At 36.3% G+C, this 26221-nt stretch overlaps 1 protein-coding gene across 1 annotated transcript in view; it reads right to left on the reverse strand.

The window, feature by feature from the left end:
- Positions 1-30: 30 nt before the first annotated feature.
- Positions 31-26221, reverse strand: part of LOC138330323 (uncharacterized) — a 92263-nt gene continuing 66072 nt past the window's right edge. Inside the window, 25 exon segments of the mRNA XM_069277864.1 lie at positions 31-2874; positions 3222-3411; positions 3789-4123; positions 4996-5091; positions 5302-5316; positions 5433-5645; positions 9961-10740; positions 11261-11464; positions 12226-12264; positions 12409-12612; positions 12892-13036; positions 13379-13521; positions 14155-14276; positions 14592-14712; positions 15248-15422; positions 15938-16081; positions 16544-16722; positions 16837-16990; positions 17132-17361; positions 18028-18239; positions 18692-18878; positions 21068-21344; positions 22238-22421; positions 23327-23459; positions 23813-23929. Coding sequence (XP_069133965.1) covers positions 2585-2874; positions 3222-3411; positions 3789-4123; positions 4996-5091; positions 5302-5316; positions 5433-5645; positions 9961-10740; positions 11261-11464; positions 12226-12264; positions 12409-12612; positions 12892-13036; positions 13379-13521; positions 14155-14276; positions 14592-14712; positions 15248-15422; positions 15938-16081; positions 16544-16722; positions 16837-16990; positions 17132-17361; positions 18028-18239; positions 18692-18878; positions 21068-21344; positions 22238-22421; positions 23327-23459; positions 23813-23929 — 4889 coding nt within the window. The 3' untranslated portion in view covers positions 31-2584.

Genomic DNA, 26221 nt, shown 5'->3' on the forward strand with positions numbered 1-26221 from the left:
GCCCCATGGATTGCTCCATTATGAATCCCAACCCTATAAGGATGCTACCATTGCATTATGAGTGTTATCCCATGCTTAGTTGCAGAGAAACAGTCATTTATATGGAAGTAGCCAAATTGACCCCTTTTTACCCCGCCCCTCAGGCCCCCTGTGGGCCAGCTCCATCATTTGTACAATTTTGAATCCCAACAATATAAGAAGGCTACCATTGCATAATGAGTGCTATCCCATGCTTAGTTACAGAGAAGTCGTTTATATAATAATAGCCAAATTGACCAAAATTGACCCCACCCCTCAGGCCTTCGGGGGTCAGCCCCATTATTTGTACAATTTTGAAATCCCCACCCTATAAAGATGCTACCATTGCATTATGGGTGCTATTTTCAGTCAGTAGCCCATAAGGATGCTTCCAGTCAAATTTTGTTGAAAACCGACTAGCGGTTATGGAGAAGAAGTCGATTGTTGACGGACGGATGGACGGACGGACGCCACTGTATGGCATAAGCTCACCTTGGTCATTCGGACCAGGTGAACTAAAAATAAAATGACCTCGGCAATTACATTTATTCAAATGAATACGAGGTAAATGAATACAAATAAACGAATCTGATTTTTGCGTATATATATATGTATAAGATAACATACCTGACATACGAGACTTACTATTTACGTCCTAGCCTCCGCTACTAATAAAAAGTCAGAACTAAACATTATGGCTATTACAGTGATACTTTCCACCTACTGTAGGACATTTCATGGAAAAGAACTACAACTTAAATATATCTTGGGACCGATGAATTCACAGCGTTATAAGCATGGATCGTTATACGCATATCACAGACATCATTTGGAAACATTAAAGATGCTCCACCGCCGACAGAGCATAAATGATATTCATTATTTGAACAATAATTGGTGTTTAATCGTGTATATGTATGTCTAATTAACACAAAAAATAATATAAAATAATTCGTTTTGCCTTTGGTGCATGCGCAATCAGTATTTCATTCCATGTATAGGTTTAGTACAACGGATTTTTTTCGGGATGCAATTAATTATTTTTCATATTTTATACTTGAAAAAATGGATGGTAGTAATGGTGTAAAGTAAGTAACTTTTGTGACTGAAGAAAAATACAAAACCGTCTGCTCTTGTTTTTGATGGTGATAAAATACCATTTGTCGGCGGTGGAGCATCTTTAAACTTGCTATAAACGTGCTCGTTATAAATGTGTTGTACCATATATTATGCTATTTGGAAATCTACTTGAGTAATTTGTAAATAAAATTTTTATTCTTTTATGAATAGAAAACTGAGGATCTGTCAAACGAAAACCTACATAGTGCAAATATCACTGTAATGATTGTCAAAGGACTCAAGCAGCAAATTAATAACTAATTAATGTAAAATATCGGACTAAAGCCATCACAAAGTTAATCAAATACAATGATATCAAAAGCAATGGGATCAACATGATTAAACGTCACATTATATTGTGATTTACTATCCTCTCGATAAAAATAAATGTGTTGCTATCAAAACATATAACAAGTGGCCCAGAGGGCCTGCATCACTACAATTACGGTATAACCAAACAAAAATATATTAACATGGTCATTAGAGATCTACACATGTTCATACAGATATCAACTAAACATTTAAAACAACAATGTATGTTCTTAATGTAAATCATGTATTGTCTCGTACAATATAAAAATATATTTGTTTGAAGCTATTGATAGTCTTCATGGTACATGTTAAGGTAAATTGTTATAAAACACAATGTATAAAGTAGTTTTAAGTTAGAGTTTTAAAATGCTAAAAAACATAACACTTAACAAAATAAAAATATTAATCATATCACAGATTTGCAATAAATTATTTCACAATTTATAAACAAAACTAATCATAAGACTAACATGTATGTACTAATTACCGAGAAGACTTAATTGGATGGAGTACATAATATCACAGAGGTTATAGTACATGTTATAATATATATTTCAATAAAATGTTCTTGGTGATAACATTATGCAACAAAAGGTATAATGGGCCTGACACATAACTCATTGTTCTCTACAATATCAAACTACAACAGCACATTTGCTGTCAGCACTTCCACTTTGAATTGAACTGAAGAAATATTTTTATATTGAACTATGGAAGTCATGTCGTTAGCTATCACATCACATTAAAATATGATATCCAACCTATTCTAAGTACCTGCACATTGATAATGAGTTGTACTTAATTCAGAACTGGAAACCTGGATTCAGGAGATCACTGATGAATGTGTGTACACATACGTTTATTAAGTCTTTACAAGCAAGCTTCATTATAGATACTATTTATAGGATGAGATAACTAGCAACTCAACAAGTAAAGCACTTCGAATGTGGTCCTAAGGCCTGGAACTTCAGCTGACCGGTAAACTGGACATCTTGACCACAGCTTTAGACAGGAAGCTGAAATTTGCCCAATTATAACTTGACTATAGTAGGCAGAAACCTTAATACTATCTAAATATAACTTGACCACAGTTAGGTAGGATACTGAACATTGCCTAAGGATGTCTTTGCCACAGTTAGGCAGGAAGCTGAACGCTGCCTAACTTGACCACCGACCTTCCTCCTGCGGACACGGCTCTGACCACCACATAAACACGAAGATTGGATAGATCTGTGATGACCGGTGGAATGGTCATTGTCATAGAGGTGGCTTTAGTTTCCATCCACTGGACGATATCAGCACTGCCTACGTTACTACCGGCCGAGACTTCGTAGAACATCTCGTGAGGGGATGTAAATACGCCTGGCCAACCTATGGTCAGTTCTTGTTTGGGTTCGTCCCACGTCACATCGAGGGTAGTTCCAACTGTCAATAAAGTAGAAAAGTTTCAATAAACACCATTTCAAATGTTGACCACGGTGTCACAACAGTTTCCTAAAAAAATCAAACTCCGATTCCACGTATAAATCTATCGGTTGTTACTATGTGTAATTAAAGAACAGTCAACGGACGGACAGAAGACAGTGAACATACCAATGGACAGTGGATAGACAAATGGACAGTGTGATTACTAAAGAGGTCCAACATCATAATTTGGGTTGAATTTGTATAATGTTATGGTAGTGAGACAAAGAACAAGTGTTGCATTTGACGTTATAATAATAATGTGTGTCAGACAAAATGCAACACAACAAACAAACACCGTTTATTACCGTTGACTGTTGGCGGCTGAGTAAATACTGTGAGGTTGGTAGTGACTTTAGGACTGGACTTGAACTGGAGGTTCACAGCTGAGATGTCCAGGCTGTGTTCACCATCAGACAGCTGCAGACCGTGTATCCACACATATGTTTCCTCTTGATCCTTGGAGTGTAGCGTATGTGTCTCACCATCCAGCGTAAACTGTAAAGAGAGATTTCTTCTGGTCACACCGGTGTATTAAATTGTCCTTTATAGAGAAGTTGCTTTTATATTGAGAGTAACTTTTACGATGCTGTGTTATGTCCCTTTCTATACGACGTTTGATTACAGGTTACATTATAGAATATACCTTGTAATAGAGTATAATGTATATTCCTATGACAATATCCCCCACCAGACTTAAATATCGGAGGCATACAAAGATTTGTATTTCTAAATTATGTTGTATGTTATCCTTATAAGCCTCTTATGTGAATCCTCATTTAGGCGCTCTTGATAAGACAAATATGGAACATGAGATCTTTTACAAACTATAAGATGTTTTACATGGCTGACGTACAAGTAATAAAAAGACTTACAGCAAAACTCTCAAGGCCAACATTATCTGTAAATCCCGACCAGATGAGACGAAGTTGGGTCGGGTCTCCTTGATACTGTGAGACTGGTGCAAATTCTTCTCTGGACAGCCCAACAAATTCGAACTGGACATTGTCCACTGCTGGACTGAGTCTGGAGATACGAACACCGTCGGAGGACTTAACAGACTGAAGACCGGCGTTATTCTGACATCGGATAGTGGAGTAGATGGTCATGCCTTCGACTCTATTGTAACCAACATCCTGGATCTGTCCAGTAAACGTGTTATCGGACATTCTCTGGAAAGTCTGCAGTTCATTGCCGAACGGCTGGTACCCTGTAAACACCAACACGTCAGATTGATAATCCGCGGGAAATAGTTTATCCTGCAACTGCCGCCCATAATGACGGATAACTATTGCCGGATAACTTGTGCTTTATCCGTCAATACGATCACGTGAATTTGTTTCCCTTTCTGGCGGAACATTTTCTGACTTGACCCCGAACTTTAACCTTTTGGTGAATGAATCGTCATTCAGTCCAGCTAAAAAGTGACGTCATATTCACCGGGATGACGTCATTTTTACGATATCGAAAATCTCTCATGGCGGTGTAATCTTTTTCTTTGCTCATGGCAAATGTATGCATTGTAAAGTAATTCTTTGATGGGTAATTATTTCTTTTTGAGTATTTTCATATTGTTTCTGTAATATTACACACTGAATAGAGTTACTGGTACTGTTTGCGAATGCGCTTATATATCTCACACGACAGTAAAAAGGAGTACACACTAATTCGGTTTAGTGAATTAATCTTTTCCTCCGCATCAAAGATGCGTCTCGCTGCAGACGAATCCAAGTAAATAACTGGCAATTTTCTGCGTTTTGTATGTCATAATAGTTGCAGGATAAACAGAATACACGGTTAGTATCTTACAATACAAGTTTAATATTGGTACTCTAAAAGGAAAGCCGAGATGTTTACTAACCGTGTATTCTCTATATCAGGTTATCATATTATCTTAAAATATACTTTGATATCTTAATTTCCTATTTTACAATACAATAATATATTTATGCTTCAGTTGATATATTTTACCAAAATGGTAGTCTAATGACTATTTTACTTTACAATTTGAATCTGTTTCATTAAAAATTTAAAATCAAAAGTGGTTTTTTTTTTATCAATGGTATCATACATCTTGCTCACCTATTGCCCATTCACAGAAGTCCAGACCCGACTCCGGGTCGTCTGCTTGCCAGTTCACGAGGACTTCATCCTGCTGCCAAGAGTCTAAGTCTTTTACTGTAGAAGGAAACATTCATATTGAATAACATACCTGAAAGGATACATGTACAACTACCCTGTCCTTTGATTATCAATCCCTACTAAGCCTATGGCTAGCATAGTCCTTGGACTATGCTGAATATTCATTAATTTGGATTTGTTATATCTGATCGCAGTTACGCAGTAAATATTGTCTGCAAACTAAGTAATTTTAGATTATTTACTTACCATTTGTCCCTGTACCTGCAAATGTAAAACAAATAAAGTTTTAGTGAAGGCTAATGCCAGGGTGAAATATATATGGAAAATCGAGATAAGTGGACGATGATGTGATTGATTATTGTAATTTGTGTACGTACCTGATCCATCATTAACTGTAACGATGTCGGGAGGGGTGAGGTCTATAAGGATGGGTGAGGAGTAAGCCACACCCTGAAGTCCAGATGTACTGGTAGCTACCACGGTGATGTACACCTCAGACTTATGAACCAGGGTGAGAGTGTTGTTGTAAGCAAATCTCTGCTGGCCCACACTACGGAAGTCCTGCACTTGTGTACCTCCCTTTTTGTAACCTGTTAATATTGTACAAGTTGATTTGTATGCGAATGTTGCGATTGTCAATTGTCAATTTCAAGAGACATAACGCCTCTATCATATTGTGAAGTGTCAATTTGACGAGACATAACGCCTCTATCATATTGTGAAGTGTCAATTTCACGAGACATAACGCTTCTATCATATTGTGAAGTGTCAGTTTCACAAGACATAACGCCTCTATCATATTGTGAAGTGTCAATTTCACGAGACATAACGCTTCTATCATATTGTGAAGTGTCAATTTCACAAGACAAAACGCTTCTATCATATTGTGTAGACATAACGCTTCTATCATATTGTGAAGTGTCAATTTCACGAGACATAACGCTTCTATCATATTGTGAAGTGTCAGTTTCACGAGACATAACGCTTCTATCATATTGTGAAGTGTCAATTTCACGAGACATAACGCTTCTATCATATTGTGAAGTGTCAATTTCACAAGACAAAACGCTTCTATCATATTGTGTAGTGTCGCTTCTATCATTTTGTGAAGTGTCAATTTCACGAGACATAACGCTTCTATCATATTGTGAAGTGTCAATTTCACAAGACATAACGCATCTATCATATTGTGAAGTGTCAATTTCACAAGACATAACGCCTCTATCATATTGTGAAGTGTCAATTTCACGAGACATAACGCCTCTATCATATTGTGAAGTGTCAGTTTCACAAGACATAACGCCTCTATTATATTGTGTAGTGTCGCTTCTATCATTTTGTGAAGTGTCAATTTCACGAGACATAACGCTTCTATCATATTGTGAAGTGTCAATTTCACAAGACATAACGCCTCTATCATATTGTGAAGTGTCAATTTCACGAGACATAACGCCTCTATCATATTGTGTAGTGTCAGTTTCACAAGACATAACGCCTCTATCATATTGTGAAGTGTCAATTTCACGAGACATAACGCTTCTATCATATTGTGAAGTGTCAATTTCACAAGACATAACGCTTCTATCATATTGTGAAGTGTCAGTTTCACAAGACATAACGCCTCTCTATCATATTGTGAAGTGTCAGTTTCACAAGACATAACGCCTCTATCATATTGTGAAGTGTCAGTTTCACGAGACATAACGCCTCTATCATATTGTGAAGTGTCAGTTTCACGAGACATAACGCATCTATCATATTGTGAAGTGTCAGTTTCACGAGACATAACGCTTCTATCATATTGTGAAGTGTCAGTTTCACGAGACATAACGCTTCTATCATATTGTGAAGTGTCAGTTTCACAAGACATAACGCCTCTATCATATTGTGAAGTGTCAGTTTCACAAGACATAACGCCTCTATCATATTGTGAAGTGTCAATTTCACGAGACATAACGCTTCTATCATATTGTGAAGTGTCAGTTTCACAAGACATAACGCTTCTATCATATTGTGAAGTGTCATTTCACAAGACATAACGCTTCTATCATATTGTGAAGTGTCATTTCACAAGACATAACGCTTCTATCATATTGTGAAGTGTCAATTTCACAAGACAAAACGCTTCTATCATATTGTGAAGTGTCAGTTTCACAAGACAAAACGCCTCTATCATATTGTGAAGTGTCAGTTTCACAAGACAAAACGCTTCTATCATATTGTGAAGTGTCAGTTTCACAAGACATAACGCCTCTATCATATTGTGAAGTGTCAGTTTCACAAGACAAAACGCTTCTATCATATTGTGAAGTGTCAGTTTCACAAGACATAACGCTTCTATCATATTGTGAAGTGTCAGTTCACAAGACATAACGCTTCTATCATATTGTGAAGTGTCAATTTCACAAGACAAAACGCTTCTATCATATTGTGAAGTGTCAGTTTCACAAGACATAACGCCTCTATCATATTGTGAAGTGTCAGTTTCACAAGACATAACGCCTCTATCATATTGTGAAGTGTCAATTTCACGAGACATAACGCTTCTATCATATTGTGAAGTGTCAGTTTCACAAGACATAACGCTTCTATCATATTGTGAAGTGTCAATTTCACAAGACAAAACGCTTCTATCATATTGTGAAGTGTCAGTTTCACGAGACAAACGCTTCTATCATATTGTGAAGTGTCAGTTCACAAGACATAACGCTTCTATCATATTGTGAAGTGTCAATTTCACAAGACAAAACGCTTCTATCATATTGTGAAGTGTCAGTTTCACAAGACATAACGACTCTATCATATTGTGAAGTGTCAGTTCACAAGACATAACGCTTTTTTATCATATTGTGAAGTGTCAATTTCACAAGACAAAACGCTTCTATCATATTGTGAAGTGTCAGTTTCACGAGACATAACGCTTCTATCATATTGTGAAGTGTCAATTTCACAAGACAAAACGCTTCTATCATATTGTGAAGTGTCAGTTTTCACAAGACATAAACGCTTCTATCATATTGTGAAGTGTCAATTTCACGAGACATAACGCTTCTATCATATTGTGAAGTGTCAGTTTCACAAGACATAACGCCTCTATCATATTGTGAAGTGTCAATTTCACGAGACATAACGCTTCTATCATATTGTGAAGTGTCAGTTTCACAAGACATAACGACTCTATCATATAGTGAAGTGTCAATTTCACGAGACAAAAACGCATCTATCATATTGTGAAGTGTCAATTTCACAAGACATAACGCTTCTATCATATTGTGAAGTGTCAGTTTCACGAGACATAACGCTTCTATCATATTGTGAAGTGTCAATTTCACAAGACATAACGACTCTATCATATTGTGAAGTGTCAGTTTCACGAGACATAACGCTTCTATCATATTGTGAAGTGTCAATTTCACAAGACATAACGACTCTATCATATTGTGAAGTGTCAGTTTCACAAGACATAACGCTTCTATCATATTGTGAAGTGTCAGTTTCACAAGACATAACGCCTCTATCATATTGTGAAGTGTCAATTTCACGAGACATAAACGCTTCTATCATATTGTGAAGTGTCAGTTTCACAAGACATAACGACTCTATCATATTGTGAAGTGTCAATTTCACGAGACATAACGCATCTATCATATTGTGAAGTGTCAATTTCACAAGACATAACGCCTCTATCATATTGTGAAGTGTCAATTTCACGAGACATAACGCTTCTATCATATTGTGAAGTGTCAATTTCACGAGACATAACGCTTCTATCATATTGTGAAGTGTCAATTTCACAAGACATAACGCTTCTATCATATTGTGAAGTGTCAATTTACGAGACATAACGCCTCTATCATATTGTGAAGTGTCAATTTCACAAGACATAACGCTTCTATCATATTGTGAAGTGTCAATTTCACAAGACATAACGCCTCTATCATATTGTGAAGTGTCAATTTCACGAGACATAACGCTTCTATCATATTGTGAAGTGTCAATTTCACGAGACATAACGCTCTATCATATTGTGAAGTGTCAATTTGACGAGACATAACGCTTCTATCATATTGTGAAGTGTCAGTTTCACAAGACATAGCGTCTATCATATTGTGAAGTGTCAGTTTCACGAGACATAACGCTTCCATCATATTGTGAAGTGTCAATTTCACGAGACATAACGCTTCCATCATATTGTGAAGTGTCAATTTCACGAGACATAACGCTTCCATCATATTGTGAAGTGTCAATTTCACGAGACATAACGCCTCTATCATATTGTGAAGTGTCAATTTCACGAGACATAACGCTTCCATCATATTGTGAAGTGTCAATTTCACGAGACATAACGCTTCTATCATATTGTGAAGTGTCAATTTCACGAGACATAACGCCTCTATCATATTGTGAAGTGTCAATTTCACGAGACATAACGCTTCTATCATATTGTGAAGTGTCAATTTCACGAGACATAACGCCTCTATCATATTGTGAAGTGTCGATTTGACGAGACATAACGCTTCTATCATATTGTGTAGTGTCGATTTGACGAGACATAGCGCTTCTATCATATTGTGAAGTGTCAATTTCACGAGACATAACGCTTCTATCATATTGTGAAGTGTCAATTTCACGAGACATAACGCCTCTATCATATTGTGAAGTGTCAATTTCACGAGACATAACGCCTCTATCATATTGTGAAGTGTCAATTTCACGAGACATAACGCTTCTATCATATTGTGAAGTGTCAATTTCAAGACATAACGACTCTACGCTCCGAGATGGAAACTTAAATCTTTGCTTAAACTATCTATAAAACTTAATTTCAATTGAAATATTAAAGCCAAAGAAACTATTTCTTTTTCATTAATGATTTTGAAAAAAGGTTTTAAAATTAATACAGACCTATCGCCCACAGGTACTCAGTGATATGACTCTCAGCCTCGACAAAGCTCCACGACCCATGTATAGATCCCCATTCATGTAAAAACACCACATGCGCATTCACCGTATTGTCCGAGGTGGCGTCTATGTTGGTCACGTGATGGACCTGTACGTCATCAATCAGTATCCCTGTCCCTCCGTCTAAACTTCCAAGTCTCAGACTCATCGTAGTACTGGTAGCCACAGCATAAAACGTATGTAGATGCCACGAGATTATCTCCCTTGTTTCAGCACCATGGTCGTCATGACGATACGCTTTAGTGTACATTAAGAAGACATGTCGGGCACCAAATTCTATGAAGCCTTCTTTATTTGCGATGACAGATTCGATGCTGGGGAGATGTGAGGTTACGAATGTAACCCTGTAAAGTTCGTCGACCACCAAACCACTAATGTCCTGCGAAAGGACACCCCGTACAGCTACCATGGACCTTCCGTCCTTGGCCAGGTTTGTATCAGATGAAAACACAGCTGTACAAGTGTCCCAGGTACTCAGCCAAGCTTCTGGATGAAGTGTTGAATTCACATTACATATATCAGTATTGTTGGCCTTGTCCCACGGTATGGTGTGGCCGGCACTGTTTTCAAACGACGGGTTGGTGGCCAGATTAACGGTGTCGTGGTGTACCAGCTCGTACGGAATGGGTGGGGTAGTATCTATGGTGATTCCATCTGACACGGCTGTCTCAGACCTCTGTCCCAAACTGTCTTCAGCGTATACCTTGTTGTATATCCTCATGCCTACAAATCAATATGTTTCATATAAAAATATTCAATAAATTATGTAACTAATTATAAAAATCTCCATCGCGGAAAGTTTTCACACTATTCTTCCATATTTAATTATTTTAATTTTAAACACCATCTTACATCACTCATTTCATATAAATATAAATCAACTATCTTCATCATATTGATGAATGGCCTTTTCATCATAGCGACTTTTCAAATTTTGACAGTTTCTAGCCAAATCTTTCACGAAATAATTCTTTCCCATGTAGAGCTAAATCTTTTCATGAATTAACTATTCAAAAATGTGCTAATGAAACTACATTCAGACCTATCCATAACGACCCCCGTTGCATAAATTTATCAATAACTTCATTAGGATTGCACATCCCCCTATAGTTTACTGAACTCCTTTTAATTTCAGAGTTCTGTTTACCAAATTATATGAAAATCTGTCCAGCAGTTTAGACATACAGCCCGAGTCCAGTTTCCCCCTCCTCCCTTTGTTGCGTGGGGTATAACAAAACTTTACCGTGAGACAGTGATGTGGTTAGGTTGGTACTGACGGCCGTCCGGAGACCTACAGCCTCCCACGGTTTAATAGAACATTCCGTCCTGCTCTGGGTACGACCCACACACCAGTGGTAGGTCTTTACCCCGGCCCCGAGGTCCACAAATCCGTGCCACTTCGCCCCTAAAACTGACTCACTGCTCTGGTAATCAATGTCATGGATACCTGAAGATAAATAGAAAGTTTGCTTTTGTTAAGACAGCTGTTAAGATAAAACTTCTCTAATCCACAAATTTCTGAAAGGTTTGTAACATGAGATAATAAACTTAACATTTCACCAGAAAAACACTGCTTCAACTTCTTTTTATCACATATCTCTTACTTCTTTTTCTGATTCGTCTCAAACTTCCCAGGCAAATTTGACGATCATAGCACGCATATATCTGGTATATAAACCAAAGTCTGGTGACTTAAATAATCAACATATGTTGGCTTATCTTTATCGCAGTTTGACGGTTTACTTAAATGCTAATGTTAAATGAAAAGCATTAAACATCACAGATCAATTTGTATTAGTGATATACATTCAAACTGATAATTAGACACATCGAACTCCAAAACACCATTGGCCAATGGCCTATTACGAAGCAACATCACAAAATAATTGTAACAGTTGCATATAAAATTTCAAATGTTGAGTTAGAATTCCTCTGATTCTTGCACAAACAATTGAATCAGACTCAATCAGTTGCAAAAAGTTAATGCAATATCAGGCTACACTTGTGTTAGTGACATTAGCCCCTATTTTGATCTGCAATCTTCCCTATGACATTTGAAATCGTTCTGGGAATGTTGACAACATACAGTTATTTCAATTTAATGATTCAATGGATTATTATATAATTCAACATCATAAAACACCTGTATTAGTCCTTTCATAAAATAGCTACACCCAGTCAACATTTGATCACACCGTTTCTACAAACCTCTCTTCATGCTGCATATGGGACAATGCAGTTCTGAACCTAAAACACAGTAGCATTATCAACTAGAAACCATGTTCAGACAGGATTGTATTCTCAAGTGATAAACAGAAAGAATTAAGAATTGTTGGTAAAAATAAATAACCTGAAAGACAAAACTCCTTGGTTATGTTTATTTATAATCACCTGTTCCATCATAAACGCTACCCATTACCGGAACCTCATTGTCGATCATAAATCCATCTGACGACTCGGTGTGATGCAGACCGGAGAAGCTGTAGGCCACAATGTTGGTGTAGTACTTAACACCAGTCTCAAGCTTGAAACGTGTAAAGTTATAACTAGACATGGTTCCCGGGAAACTGGCCGCCACTTTGTAAATATCGTCACCTGATGAACAAAATCACAATTCTAACTTAAAATTCAGGTAATCGCAATCATAAATATTTGGTGATACTTTATAATCTTTAACATCAATAAGACTGGATGTATAAACCATTGTTTCGTTATAAAGACCGATTTGACTGCTTGATGAAATATATCATTACAGGTAAAGGATGCAGGGATGTTACTCTATAAAATGAAAGACCAAGTTGAAACTTGAAATCTTCACCATCATCATGAAGTCCGTGGTCGTTTAATTAAGACCGCATTAAGACATATACTGACCTCCAGGCATAGTGCTGAGGTATACTTGGAAGGACCTGATATGATTAGCTGCATTCAGGAACTTGTTTTTCCAGCTGACCATGAAAGGTTGGTACTCAAGGAAGTCCATGTCTTTGTGGCTGTATTTGTTGTTAGATTCCGTTACCTGCATCAAGTAATTAATATGTAAATAGTTATATTATTATTATTAATATTTCATTATCTATTATCAAAATATAAAGGTTGGTTTAATAAAAATTTTATTTTAGAAAACGCTTTATCAAATATTATCTATTTATCATCTTATATATGACACACAGCGTTATAGTGATAAAGGAAAATTGGAGAAACAGGCCCAGTTTACGAACAGTCCTTCAACTAAAGAAACTACGCAATTTCAAATTCTCCATAGGGAAGTATTATAGGCATTTAGGAAAAACCCTGAAGTGTAATACACAAAATTACCGAAGTTTACCGAAGTTTACCGAACATCACAGCAAATACTTACCGCACTTCCTCGTATAATTGTTGGTGTGGGTGCTGTGGTCATGATTGTTACGCCCGGCGATTTGTAAATCGCATAGACGTCAGGTGCGTACCACACCCTGATGTAAAAGGAGTATTTTATCCCCTCAGATAGAATAGGTTTTTCTGTGAAAGACAAACGTTAACTTTTAAAGTTTATATTCTGGCGTTATAAAAGTATTTTCTTTCATCTACAACGAAGGAACAAACTAGAAATGTTGGGGATATTAATATCCATGCTTCCAAGTTCATAGTAAGATGAGACGGGAGAGATTTTGCTAACACTATTCCCATCTTCATTCATCGTCAAGTAGGATAAAACCAGAGAACCGACGTCGGTCAATTACACAAAATACTCCTGACACCGACGTCAATCACACTAAAAATACCGCGAGATCCAGTGTCACCGAAGTTTATAACCGATACATCACAGCAAATACTTACCGCACATCCCTCTGTATAATTGTTTATTGTTAGTTTGCAGCGACTCCTTGTGTGTGTGGGTGGCTGAGGTCACTGATTGTTACGGCCTGTCCCGGCGCTATTTGTAATAATCGCATAGACGTCAGGTGCGTACCATCAGTTCAGAGCACCCCTGATGTAAAAGGAAGTATAATTAATCCCCTCAGATAAGAATAGGTTTTTCCTGTTGACAGACACATACATTAACGATTTAAATTTTATAATTCATGGCGTTATAAAAGTATTTTCTATTATTCTACAACGAAGGAACAAACTAGACATGCTCTGTATACATACCTCGAGACAACAAAAACAAGTGCCAATTATTTCGCCCTGCATCGTGCCAAACTCTCTCATCGGCTTGGTGAAAAACTCCCTCCGGTAAATCTAGGAACTCATAGCCAATACTCCATTCAAACCTGAAAAATAAATTATCCAACATTTTTGACGATTTCATTACTGTCACAGCGAAGGTCAGGGGAGACTGTAGACTCACTTGTCTCATAATCAGAAAGGAGTTTTATCCCAAAGACAAAATATTAAATCCGTACAGTAGTCAGCCTATGTAGGTAAGAATTGACTTTACTTCATGCATTTGTGTGTGTAACGTCATATCTTTCAATATCAGACAACATAATTTTGCCAAAAATATAATGACGATCGACGCCAACATACAAGGGGAGATAACTATGTAATATCCAGATACGTAATATTAAGACTTCGACTGTACTTACCAGAGGGGTACCAAGCCTTTGAAGTTTGAGATCTGCCATGACGCTCCGATTCCTATATTAGTAGCCGTGTACGAATCCACTCCACCAAAATCAGTAATTATTAGGGCAGAATTTGGATTATCTGTAGTAGTCAATAGTCAAACAGGATTGTCAGAGAGGTCACATTATTAAGTGATATTTCCTAGGTCCCCCTCCTCAATTGAGGAGTAGGACTATGGTTGGAAATACATTGAGAGCCAAAACTACCATTAAGTGGTTGGCTAACAATGTATTAGCTAAAGACAGTCGTCAATTCATAACATATACATATCAAGTTATCCACTAAACTGGTATTACGGTAAGTTAAGCGTAGAAATTGTTTTAATTTCTGGGATGTTTCTTGCAGAACAATTAGAAAGAAAATTCTTGATCTTGATTAGTTCACGTCAAATTCATGATCACACAGTTATGTGAACGCAAAACATTATCTTTCATAAATTTCACAGATTTTCTTTTGAAACTATTTTTATTATGATTAATATAATTTAATATAGAGGAGGTTTATTCCATGTTGTTTTTATTGAACATGTACAAATGGTTTTCGTAAATGCTTTCTTAACAGAAAACGGATATTATTATTGACCATTGCTCACGACATTGCCATTGCATATGCTAACCTTGCGACGTGTAGTTGGTACATGGATCTAAATGGCTGTATGGACACACATTGTCCTGAGGGGCACACACACAGTGACCCAGACACGAGTAGGCATCACAGCGACGAACCAACTCCAGACCGCCACCAGGAATCATGCGAAACATCGAGTGAATGATAGGACTTCTCAAGCCAACCTGTGAATAGATACCATCCTGGGTCAAAGTTCATCCATTATAAAATTATGACACGTCAATAAATACTGAACTATATAGTCAGCAATACAAAACAGCCAAATTTATGAAGAATGTAATCCAGAAGATATCTATATGTACAAGTGAAATTGTGTAGAAAAGTTGAAAATATTTGAAACGTTATTTAAATTAATTCTTGCATATATTTGTCATCTAATAAAAATAGCTAACAACAGGAAAACAAAACAGTGTGGCGAATCAATGTTCCAAGAGCATATCTGTTACCTAGACCCACCTAGTATGAAGTTCCAGCGCCTCTTAGTAGTAGAAAGAAAGCTATTGACAAATATACATCAAAGGTCAAAATAAAGGATAAAAAGACATGGTTTAGGTTGTCCACAACATACTGCCTTAGAGACATATTTCTGTGCAGTGGATCTGACATACCACCGGAAGTCTTTTATTTTGGAGATAGATGATAGAATTATACAGATGATTTGTATTCCATTTATACATACGTTGTTCTCAGCCCACATGTGTATAAAGAGGGTACCCGAGGCCTTGGTGAGATCCTGAGTATCTATCTTAGCACTCTGTATGCGTCCTTCTTCATACTGTTCTGTTATGTTACTATGGGCTATATTGGCTGGAGATCCCGAGTGCTTCAAGTCAAATAATAAATACATCACAACAATAGCTCAAAACCAGTAAATTGTAGGCATCTTCCAGCTTTATAACGATTTTTAGGCTGCTTACCAGTTGAGCAGTACCTGTTTCTGCAGGGGCTGTACCCCCAAGGAGACCATGGTAGTCAAAGTCAATATGGTTCTTAGTATTCATTAATTTATTTTCTTCCTTGCAGAATTAGGAACATAGCATCCTCTGTTTATATTAACCATCCTGAACATTTAAGGATTAAATACAATAATTTTTCGTTGATGCTGGTTTTTTTATGCAAAGACCAAGACAACGTGGTAATATCTTTCTACTTCTTATTTGTTCAAAATCCAATGAACCATTTTATTGAAACCTGAAGCGAACTACTAATGTACAGACATCATAACATATGACATCACATATTTTCCCAATTATATGGCATTGAACAATTTTCCAAATCTACTAACCTTGTTTAAGTCATCATTCATGTAGGAGCTGCCAACATTGATGAAATAATACACAACTTCTGAATGGAGATCAGCGAATCCGACCCAGGACAGATATAGAGCACGACTCGTCCAGGTCATCGAATTAGGAACATGGCGATTGATTGGTGATGCATGATTCGTTTTGATGGAAAACATTCCTGGAACAATCATGAATACATTAAATTTGTGACATTTCTGAAAAATAGTGTTGATAGATTGATTATGATGGAGGCAAAAATACCATATTATCATGTCGTATTGATGCTACGTACCTCTGGTCGGAGGGGTACTGTCTACAAAGATAGGGTCAGACTCGGACTCCGAACATATCCCGGCACCGTTACAAACAATGAGATTCACATAATAGTGGATTCCGTCGTGAAGTTCAAGGCCAGTGAAAGTGTAGTCTCGTAAAATTCCATTAACCTTTTCAAAGAAATGAAAGAAAAATTTTCACTACAAATTAAGTGTAACCATAACAAACATAGTCCATCCAATTGGAAGGGAGATGTTAACGAGTTTCATACAATGATGGCATTTTTTTATATTTCTGTTGTTCTTGCCTACCTTTATAGGGAACGGCTGGAATTCTCCATTCCTATGGGCCTTTATAGAAAGATATTGTCGCTCGATGTGAGATTCGTCGTCCTTAGCCGTCCATATGACCTTGAAGGTGTCCCTAAGGGTCAGTGTGCCGGGTTTTATCACACCCAAATCTCCAGATAACACTGGTTTAGTGATTTCTGGCGCAGTTATATCCACTGTAAAACCATTGGACACAATGTCTACATGAAACCCTGGAACAAATAGATTTCAATGTTAATGTCATTCTAAGGCTGGATTTAACTCACTTAGTTGTAAGCCTGGACTGTATTGTAATTTAAACTGTGAACTTTGTCTGTGACAAAGACTTACAATGTATATGAAAGATGTAACTGTGATGTAGATTAACACGTAACCTTTAATTCTTTAATTGTGATGTATATTTACCTGGAACTGTGATGTAGATTAACACGTAACCTTTAATTCTTTAATTGTGATGTATATTTACCTGGAACTGTGATGTAGATTAACACGTAACCTTTAATTCTTTAATTGTGATGTATATTTACCTGGAACTGTGATGTAGATTAACACGTAACCTTTAATTCTTTAATTGTGATGTATATTTACCTGGAACTGTGATGTAGATTAACACGTAACCTTTAATTCTTTAATTGTGATGTATATTTACCTGGAACTGTGATGTAGATTAACACGTAACCTTTAATTCTTTAATTGTGATGTATATTTACCTGGAACTGTGATGTAGATTAACACGTAACCTTTAATTCTTTAATTGTGATGTATATTTACCTGGAACTGTGATGTACCTGTAAACTTTAAATGTAATGTAGATTTACCTCTAAGCTCTTTCTGTGGTGTGGATTAACCTGTAAGCACAAACTATGATGTAGAGTTACCTGCTTTGTTGTATGCTCGGACTGTAATGTATATAGACTGGCCTACAGGTAGAGGACTGGACAGAGCTGGATTAGTGACCACCTCAGACAAGTGCAAGATTTCTTTCCCCATCACATCATCAGATCCTCGGGCAGTCCCAGCCCACCATTCGTAATGGTCAAGGCCACACTGGGGGTCTGAAAACCCATACCATTTGGCTCCAATGTACGTCCTACAAACGAAACATGGCACTATCTAATACTCTAATGATAACTGATACATTTTGGATGGTGTACATCTTTTTGCCAAAATTCTTCCTAAATCGGTAAACTATTAATCAACTATTAATTTCTCAGTAAAGGTAGTACATGAATTTGGAAATAAATCATTAGGCCAATTGTTTGATATATTAGGAACAACATCGATTTACCATTTGCAAATAAATGTAAGCATAAAAAGTTCCTGATACTTTTTCCTATGACTTATCTGTACCTCGAGATGATTAGATTCAACTGCTCTTCCAACAGCCTCGGAGCAATTATATACTTTTTGAAGTTGGAGCAAACATAGCTTTATTTGAACTTGATCACAAAATCGTCCTCAAACAACCATTTTTTATCATTTCTGTAACTACCATTTCTTTGACTATTTTTTAATGATAATGTTGATGACTTGCTGACTCACTGTATTGCCTGGTAATGGATGTCCGTTGAGTAAGCGCCATCTTGTACTACGCCAGCTGTCGGAGGACTGTTGTCAAGGACAATACCGTCAGACGTGACTGAGGAACAGAGATCGGCGGTATTACAGGCTGTTACTGTGGTGTAATAGGTGACACCGACTCCAAGGTGTGTCATTGACAGGTTAAACTCTGTAAAACATAATCATTATCATCATCATTGTATCCTCCTCATCATCATCATCAATGTCTCAACATCATCATTATCATCATCATCATCATCATCACCACCACCACTACCATCAACATCATCATTATTGTATCATCATCATCATTATTGTATTCTTATCATCATCATTATCATCATCATCATCACCACCACTACCATCAACATCATCATTATCATCATCATTGTATCATCATCATCATTGTATCATCATCATTATTGTATCCTCATCATCATCATCATTGTATCATCATCATCATTGTATCATCATCATTATTGTATCATCATCATCATCATCATCATTGTATCATCATCATCATTGTATCATCATCATCATCATCATTGTATCATCATCATCATCATCATTGTATCATCATCATTATTGTATCCTCATCATCATCATCATCAATGTCTCAACATCATCATCATCATCACCACCACCACTACCATCAACATCATCATTATCATCATCATTGTATCATCATCATCATTGTATCATCATCATTATTGTATCATCATCATCATCATCATCATCATTGTATCAACATCATCATTATCATCATCATTGTATCATCATCATCATTGTATCATCATCATTATTGTATCATCATCATTATCATCATTGTATCATCATCATCATTGTATCATCATCATCATCATTGTATTATCATCATCATCATTGTATCCTCATCATCATCATCATCATTGTATCATCATCATCATTGTATCATCATATCATCATTGTATCATCATCATCATCATCATCATTGTATCATCATCATCATTGTATCATCATCATCATTGTATCATCATCATTATTGTATCCTCATCATCATCATCATCATTGTATCATCATTGTATCATCATATCATCATTGTATCATCATCATCATTATTGTATCATCATCATTATTGTATCATCATCATCATCATCATCATCATCATCATCATCAATGTATCAACATCATCATCAATGTATCAACATCATCATTATTGTATCATCATCATAATTATTGTATCATCATCATCATTATTGTATCATCATCATCATTATTGTATCATCATCATCATCATCATCATCATCAATGTATCAACATCATCATTATTGTATCATCATCATCATCATCATCAATGTATCAACATCATCATTATTGTATCATCATCATCATCAATGTATCAACATCATCATTATTGTATCATCATCATCATCAATGTATCAACATCATCATTATTGTATCATCATCATCATCAATGTATCAACATAATCATCAATGTATCAACATCATCATTATTGTATCATCATCATCATCATCATCAATGTATCAACATCATCATCATTGTATCATCATATCATCATTGTATCATCATCATTATTGTATCATCATCATCATTGTATCATCATCATCATCATCATCAATGTCTCAACATCATCATTATTGTATCATCATCATCATTGTATCCTCATCATCATCATCAATGTCTCAACATCATCATTATTGTATCCTCATCATCATCATCATCAATGTCTCAACATCATCATTATCATCATCATCATTGTATCCTCATCATCATCATCATCAATGTCTCAACATCATCATCATTGTATCCTCATCATCATCATCATCAATGTATCAACATCATCATTATTATCATCATCATCATCATCATCATCATCAATGTCTCAATATCATCATCATCATCATCATTGTATCCTCATCATCATCATCATCATTGTATCATCATCATTATTGTATCCTCATCATCATCATCATCATCAATGTCTCAACATCATTCTTATCATCATCATCATCATCACCACCACCACTACCATCAACATTATCATTATTATCATCATCATCTCATATCATTATCATCAAATTTTTAAATTTCTAATTCATTTTCAATGTCAACTTTTCATTTTCATCTCAATGCAGAATAATGACATTATGAGTGTCGATTGCACCGTGGAAAATATTATCTCATCCAATTTAATTCTGCAGCTTTGGTCTCATATTTAGACCTTTATAGCATTCAACATCTGAACAAATCTTGCTGATTTGAATCTGAATTTGGAGACAGACAATTTTTAACATTCATAGGCTATGGTTTTGTTTACATGTATTTGGTTATTTTTGTATTTTTCAGCGTGTACTTACGATTTGTGATGCCAACAGCCTGCATCTCGAGTACATCCTGACAGCCTGGACACGTACCGATACCCACAAAATACTCAGCTATGTTGGAGTGGGCATCGTGGAAACCTTCCCAGAATGCAGCTAGATACGTCCTTTCGATCTGGAAGTCCCGGTCCAACTGATTGGGAGGGTGGTCGTCCGGATTGCCATCGTAAACATGGCCCGTGATGGGAGGAGTAAGATCGACAGTTACAGCCCAGGACGAGGCTTGGGAATATAACCCAGCTTCATTGTATGCCTGGAAAATATCAAATACACCCTTGTTGTTTCTAGTGCACCTCACAGCATGTCCAATATGTGACATTTAGAATAAAATTTTACAATAACCAGGCATCTTCAGAATTGTCTGTCGCGACTCAGTCATTCTTTATCATTATAAATCCAGAAACATATATAGATAGAGATTGGAAACTCCTTCTTTGTCTTTGTTGACAGGCAGAGGGACTCCGGTTTATAGGCATATTGCCTTGGCTAACTACCTTTAAGTGTATTCTTTTAAAACATGATATTTTTGCATTAACACAAAGTTTAAATATTATATCGTGGTTTGACGTGATCAGTTTTCCCGATTGATGTTACTTAATATGATTTTTGAAAGCATGAAAATACACAATTTTACATTGTTTTTCGAAAATCAGGCATTCAAAACCGGAAGTGTGTTTTGTTTTATTAATAAATAAGTTAAAATATTATTTTTTTTCTATCCAAAATCGTACTCAAACCATCATCTGAAAATTACTGAACTTTTAAAACATATCAAAGTTATTCTTTTATATTCAACTTATTTCAGTTTATCTAAAAAAAACCCAAGCACATACAGAGTACATCTGCCGATCGTAAAATTGGAGGAGTTGCAAACTATGTACATACTGATAAATCAGCCTACGAAAATAATACCACAATATAATAATCTTATAATATTATAATCAATATTACTCATACCAGCCTACGCACATATTCAACCTTGCATAAATCTTCACCTTTAATGAAGGAGGGAAGTTACTGGTGGAAAGTAGAAGCAGATGTAATTGTCAACAAATATCTCAAAGAAACCCGATATAATCTTGAATATCAGCACTAGTTGATATTCTATTGACTGCTATCCTTTTGAATGTAAAAAGATATCCTTACCTTGACAGATATATAGTAAGCATGTCCTTCATGGAATTCTAAGACATTATTCTCGTCCTGTACGGCACATAGGACATCTCCGACATCGGTGTAAGCCATTACATCGTCATAACCTGGTTCTGACCCCACAGCCCACATGTACTTCTCTATACCACTCTCAAGGTCACTGAACACTTCCGTCCAACTGTAAGCGTACATCAAACACATTGTATCAATGGCTGATAAACTGCTATGTGTATATGAAGGATGGAAAAACTTACTCAATATGGGCACAAAATGTGGCAAGAAGAGGCTTGCTGACAGTTATGTAAATTTTGAGGTCCCAATAGCAGAGTATCCCTATCCGTTATATTTAACATATGAAAAAGTGTTTTATTTCATGCCTGGGTGTTATTAATGCACTATTCTTTGATCTACAGACATCATGCTATTTTGAATAGATCTCAGCAACTTCATGTATATTGTTTTCTTAAAATAGTGTGACTGAAATGGAATTTTTCATACATATCATATGGCAACTTAAGTGTGCAAGAATGATCCTTCACAGAAAACTAAAAGTTTGCCTTCTGTACAGTTATTTATCATAAATTCACATCCATTTTTGGCACAGGGCTACCAGTTATACAATCTTTTTCTTCCCCTTATCTTTTCATGAGTGGTTTGTTTGTTTGTTCGATTATTTCAACGTCCTATTAACAGCTATGGTCATGTAAGGACGGCCTCACATGTATGTAGTGTGTTGCGTGTATGTTGTGAGAGGTGCATGTTTTGGGAGACTGCAGTATGTTCATGCTGTGTCTTCTTGTATAATGGAACTGTTGCCCTCTTTATAGTGCTGTAACACTGAAGCATGTCGTCGAAGACACCAAGCAACACACCCCACCCGGTCACATTATACTGACAACGAGTGAACCAGTCGTCCCACTCCCGTTTTGCTGAGCGCTAAGCAGGAGCAGAAACTACCACTCAGTAATTAATTACATTAACCCTCATAGGCCTCAATCCCATCGTATAATATACATAGGAGAGGGAATTGGATAGATTATGGATGACAGAGAAAACACATGAAATCAGGAAAAACCATCTCACCAAGCTCCTACTCCAGTTCGTGAAGTAAAATGTCGATCGATGATGATTGGTTTGTCACTTTTTAGGGGCGGAGTCACATCCACATAAACTGCGGGACTTATCTGTGTTGTGGTCCTTCCGACAAAGTCCATCGCTACACCAAAAGATACATGTACAACTAGTAATACGGTACATTATTAAGTTGTAGTTCATTATACTTATGACTAAAAAACGAATTAAAAGAAATAAGAGTATCCAAAAGCCTTAAGCTTTCAAATAATTGTCCCAAATTTTCAATAAAATTTCTTATTACTACCGTAATATGAATTTATTTGTTTTCTTTTCTTTTTACATTATTGACTCGTGAGATATCTTATGATGTATTGGAAACGAAATGCAATTGATTGTGAAATAGAGGCTTGAATTTGTATAAGTCATACAAATTACAACTGGCTTCCAATAGATCCAATTCCACCTATATGACTACATATGGAGATGTATATGTACCTGTAACTGTAGCGTAGTACACCTGGCCGTTCTTCAGTTGTAAGCCATGGAAAGCAATGTGATTGGCTGTTCCTACATCAGTAAAGTCGACTAAATCATTTCCTCCTGCCGTTGTCCCTGTACAGAAATAATACGTCACATTATTAAACACCTTCATCTCCATCAGTCAACGGGGACTTTGGTTTGGTTTATTAAATTAAAGTTTTATTAACAGTCAAAGACGACCTTCTGTGTATGCGGTGTCTTACGTGTGTAAAATGCAAGGTGCATATTTGGGGAAACTGCGGTATATTCATGTTGTCTTCTTGTATAGTGGAACTCTTGCCCTATCAAATAGTGATATATCAATTAAGCATGCCACCAAACAGATGCGGCATATCCCACCCGGTCACAGAATACTTATAACCGGCAAACAAGTCGTCCCACTCCCGTTATGCCGAGCGCAAAGCAGGAGCTGAAGCTACCACTTTTATAGACTATGGTGTGTCTCTGCCATGGGACAGAACCTAGAGTCTACTTCACAACTTCACAGGGGTGGCATTTGAGACGTTACGAAAGAGATTTGATCCTAAATTTAGTCGCCTTTTACGATCATGTAATAGGACCAGCAGAAACAATTCTAACATCCCACCTGTATTCACTGTGACAGTGTATTTTATTAAAGAAAACAGGTTTGCAGTGACAAACAGTTTTTCTGAGAAAGAATCCTTATATAAGATGTTCGAGATAGAACCTAATATATTTTGATCTAGAAAGCCAAGAGAATTAAGATCCAAGATTTAATCGCCTTTTATGATTTGCAATGATATAACACACACAAATCTATCGGCCTGCTTGCAATGTAGGTGTTACACTTAACATGGACAATCCAGAAAATACTTAGTTTAGAAGTTACAATTTATTGAATGTGCCCTTATTTATCCCTGTCACCCAGTTGGTTTGAACCTATGATGCATTCATCTGAAGTATATCGTGTCCAAAACGAAATAACGAAATAGAGTGCTAAACACTACTCTGGAGTTTTGAACAGTTTTGGAGTTTGTTATAATAATTTTTTTTGATCTGGGTAACAACACAATTAGCATCCTCTTTTACGATTGCAGCTGATCATTAACAAAATTCCAACAATATACCTTCAATGTAGGTATCTCAACTATCGTGTTTTAAACATGGGAAAACAGGATGCTTAATGATTAGATGACACCATTCATTGGATATGACTTAGTTTACACATGTGACCACATGTAGTTCTTAGTAGTACTTTATCATGCAATCAAATCGTTGTAATTTTTTCAGCAAATTACATTTTTAATGCTAAAATAGGACAAATGCTGAACTAGGTCACTATGACCTAATTTTTCAATTTTCCAAACTTCTGGACTGAACTCCACAAACCCATGATTTGTAGGCAAAAACTGCAAAACATTATTTCTATATTCAATTAATTAGGACTTTAACACTGAAAACGTCAATTTTCAACATTTGACCTTTGACCCATGAATTTACCATGAGCCCACTTAATATCAGCATAGCACACAATATGCTGCTGACCCTAAGGTATCTTTATGCAAAATATTTTGAGTGGCCGTAAAATTGGCCAAACGTGATATCCCTCTTTTGGTATCTTAATATCGTGGCTACCTAGATCAAAATACTTTTATCATTCAACCATTTGATAGCTTGATATTGATGTTTAGAACTGAATATGGATATTGGCATGACCTGAATAAGATTATTGCACCCTAGGGTCACATTGGCTGGCTAATAGGAACAAATTTGGTCATGTTCAATGATCGGTATGGTCTGTCAGCTAAACATCTTCTGGTTTTTCCATGTTTAAGCATCTTTGATTTATGTGAATTTCAAGCACCTACCTTGCAAACAGGATGTTTAAATGGTGTTTGCTGCCCCATTGCATGATATTGTAAAAGGCGACTAAAAATGGTATGTTTATCTCATGGCTCAAGCAAAAACATATCATGTATTCAACATTTGGTTACAGTGTGAAAGTATAATTCTTTACAACAAAATTGGTTTGCAGTGACAGAAAGTGTTCTTGAAAATGTCTGTTTAGCATGAGACACAAATCCAATATATTTTCATCATAGTAGCTACGAGATTAAAGTCCAACATGTCGCCTTTTCGATCACGAATGGACAACATTTACATTTTTAACATTCTACTTGCAGTACATAAAACATAAATCAAACATAAATAGCTTCAAAACCTGCTTTAAACACGGAAAAGCAGAAGATGTTTAGTTGACAGACGATAACATTCATTGAATACGACATGATTTATGCCCGTCACTCAGTCCCTGAGACCTAGGATCTATTCATCTTAAATAAATCATATTAAAGTCCACATGCTGTGGACATCAATCTCAAGCTATCGAATATTTGGAAAATG

This window comes from Argopecten irradians, chromosome 8, assembly GCF_041381155.1.
Source record: "Argopecten irradians isolate NY chromosome 8, Ai_NY, whole genome shotgun sequence".
Taxonomy (NCBI): Eukaryota; Metazoa; Mollusca; class Bivalvia; order Pectinida; family Pectinidae; genus Argopecten; species Argopecten irradians.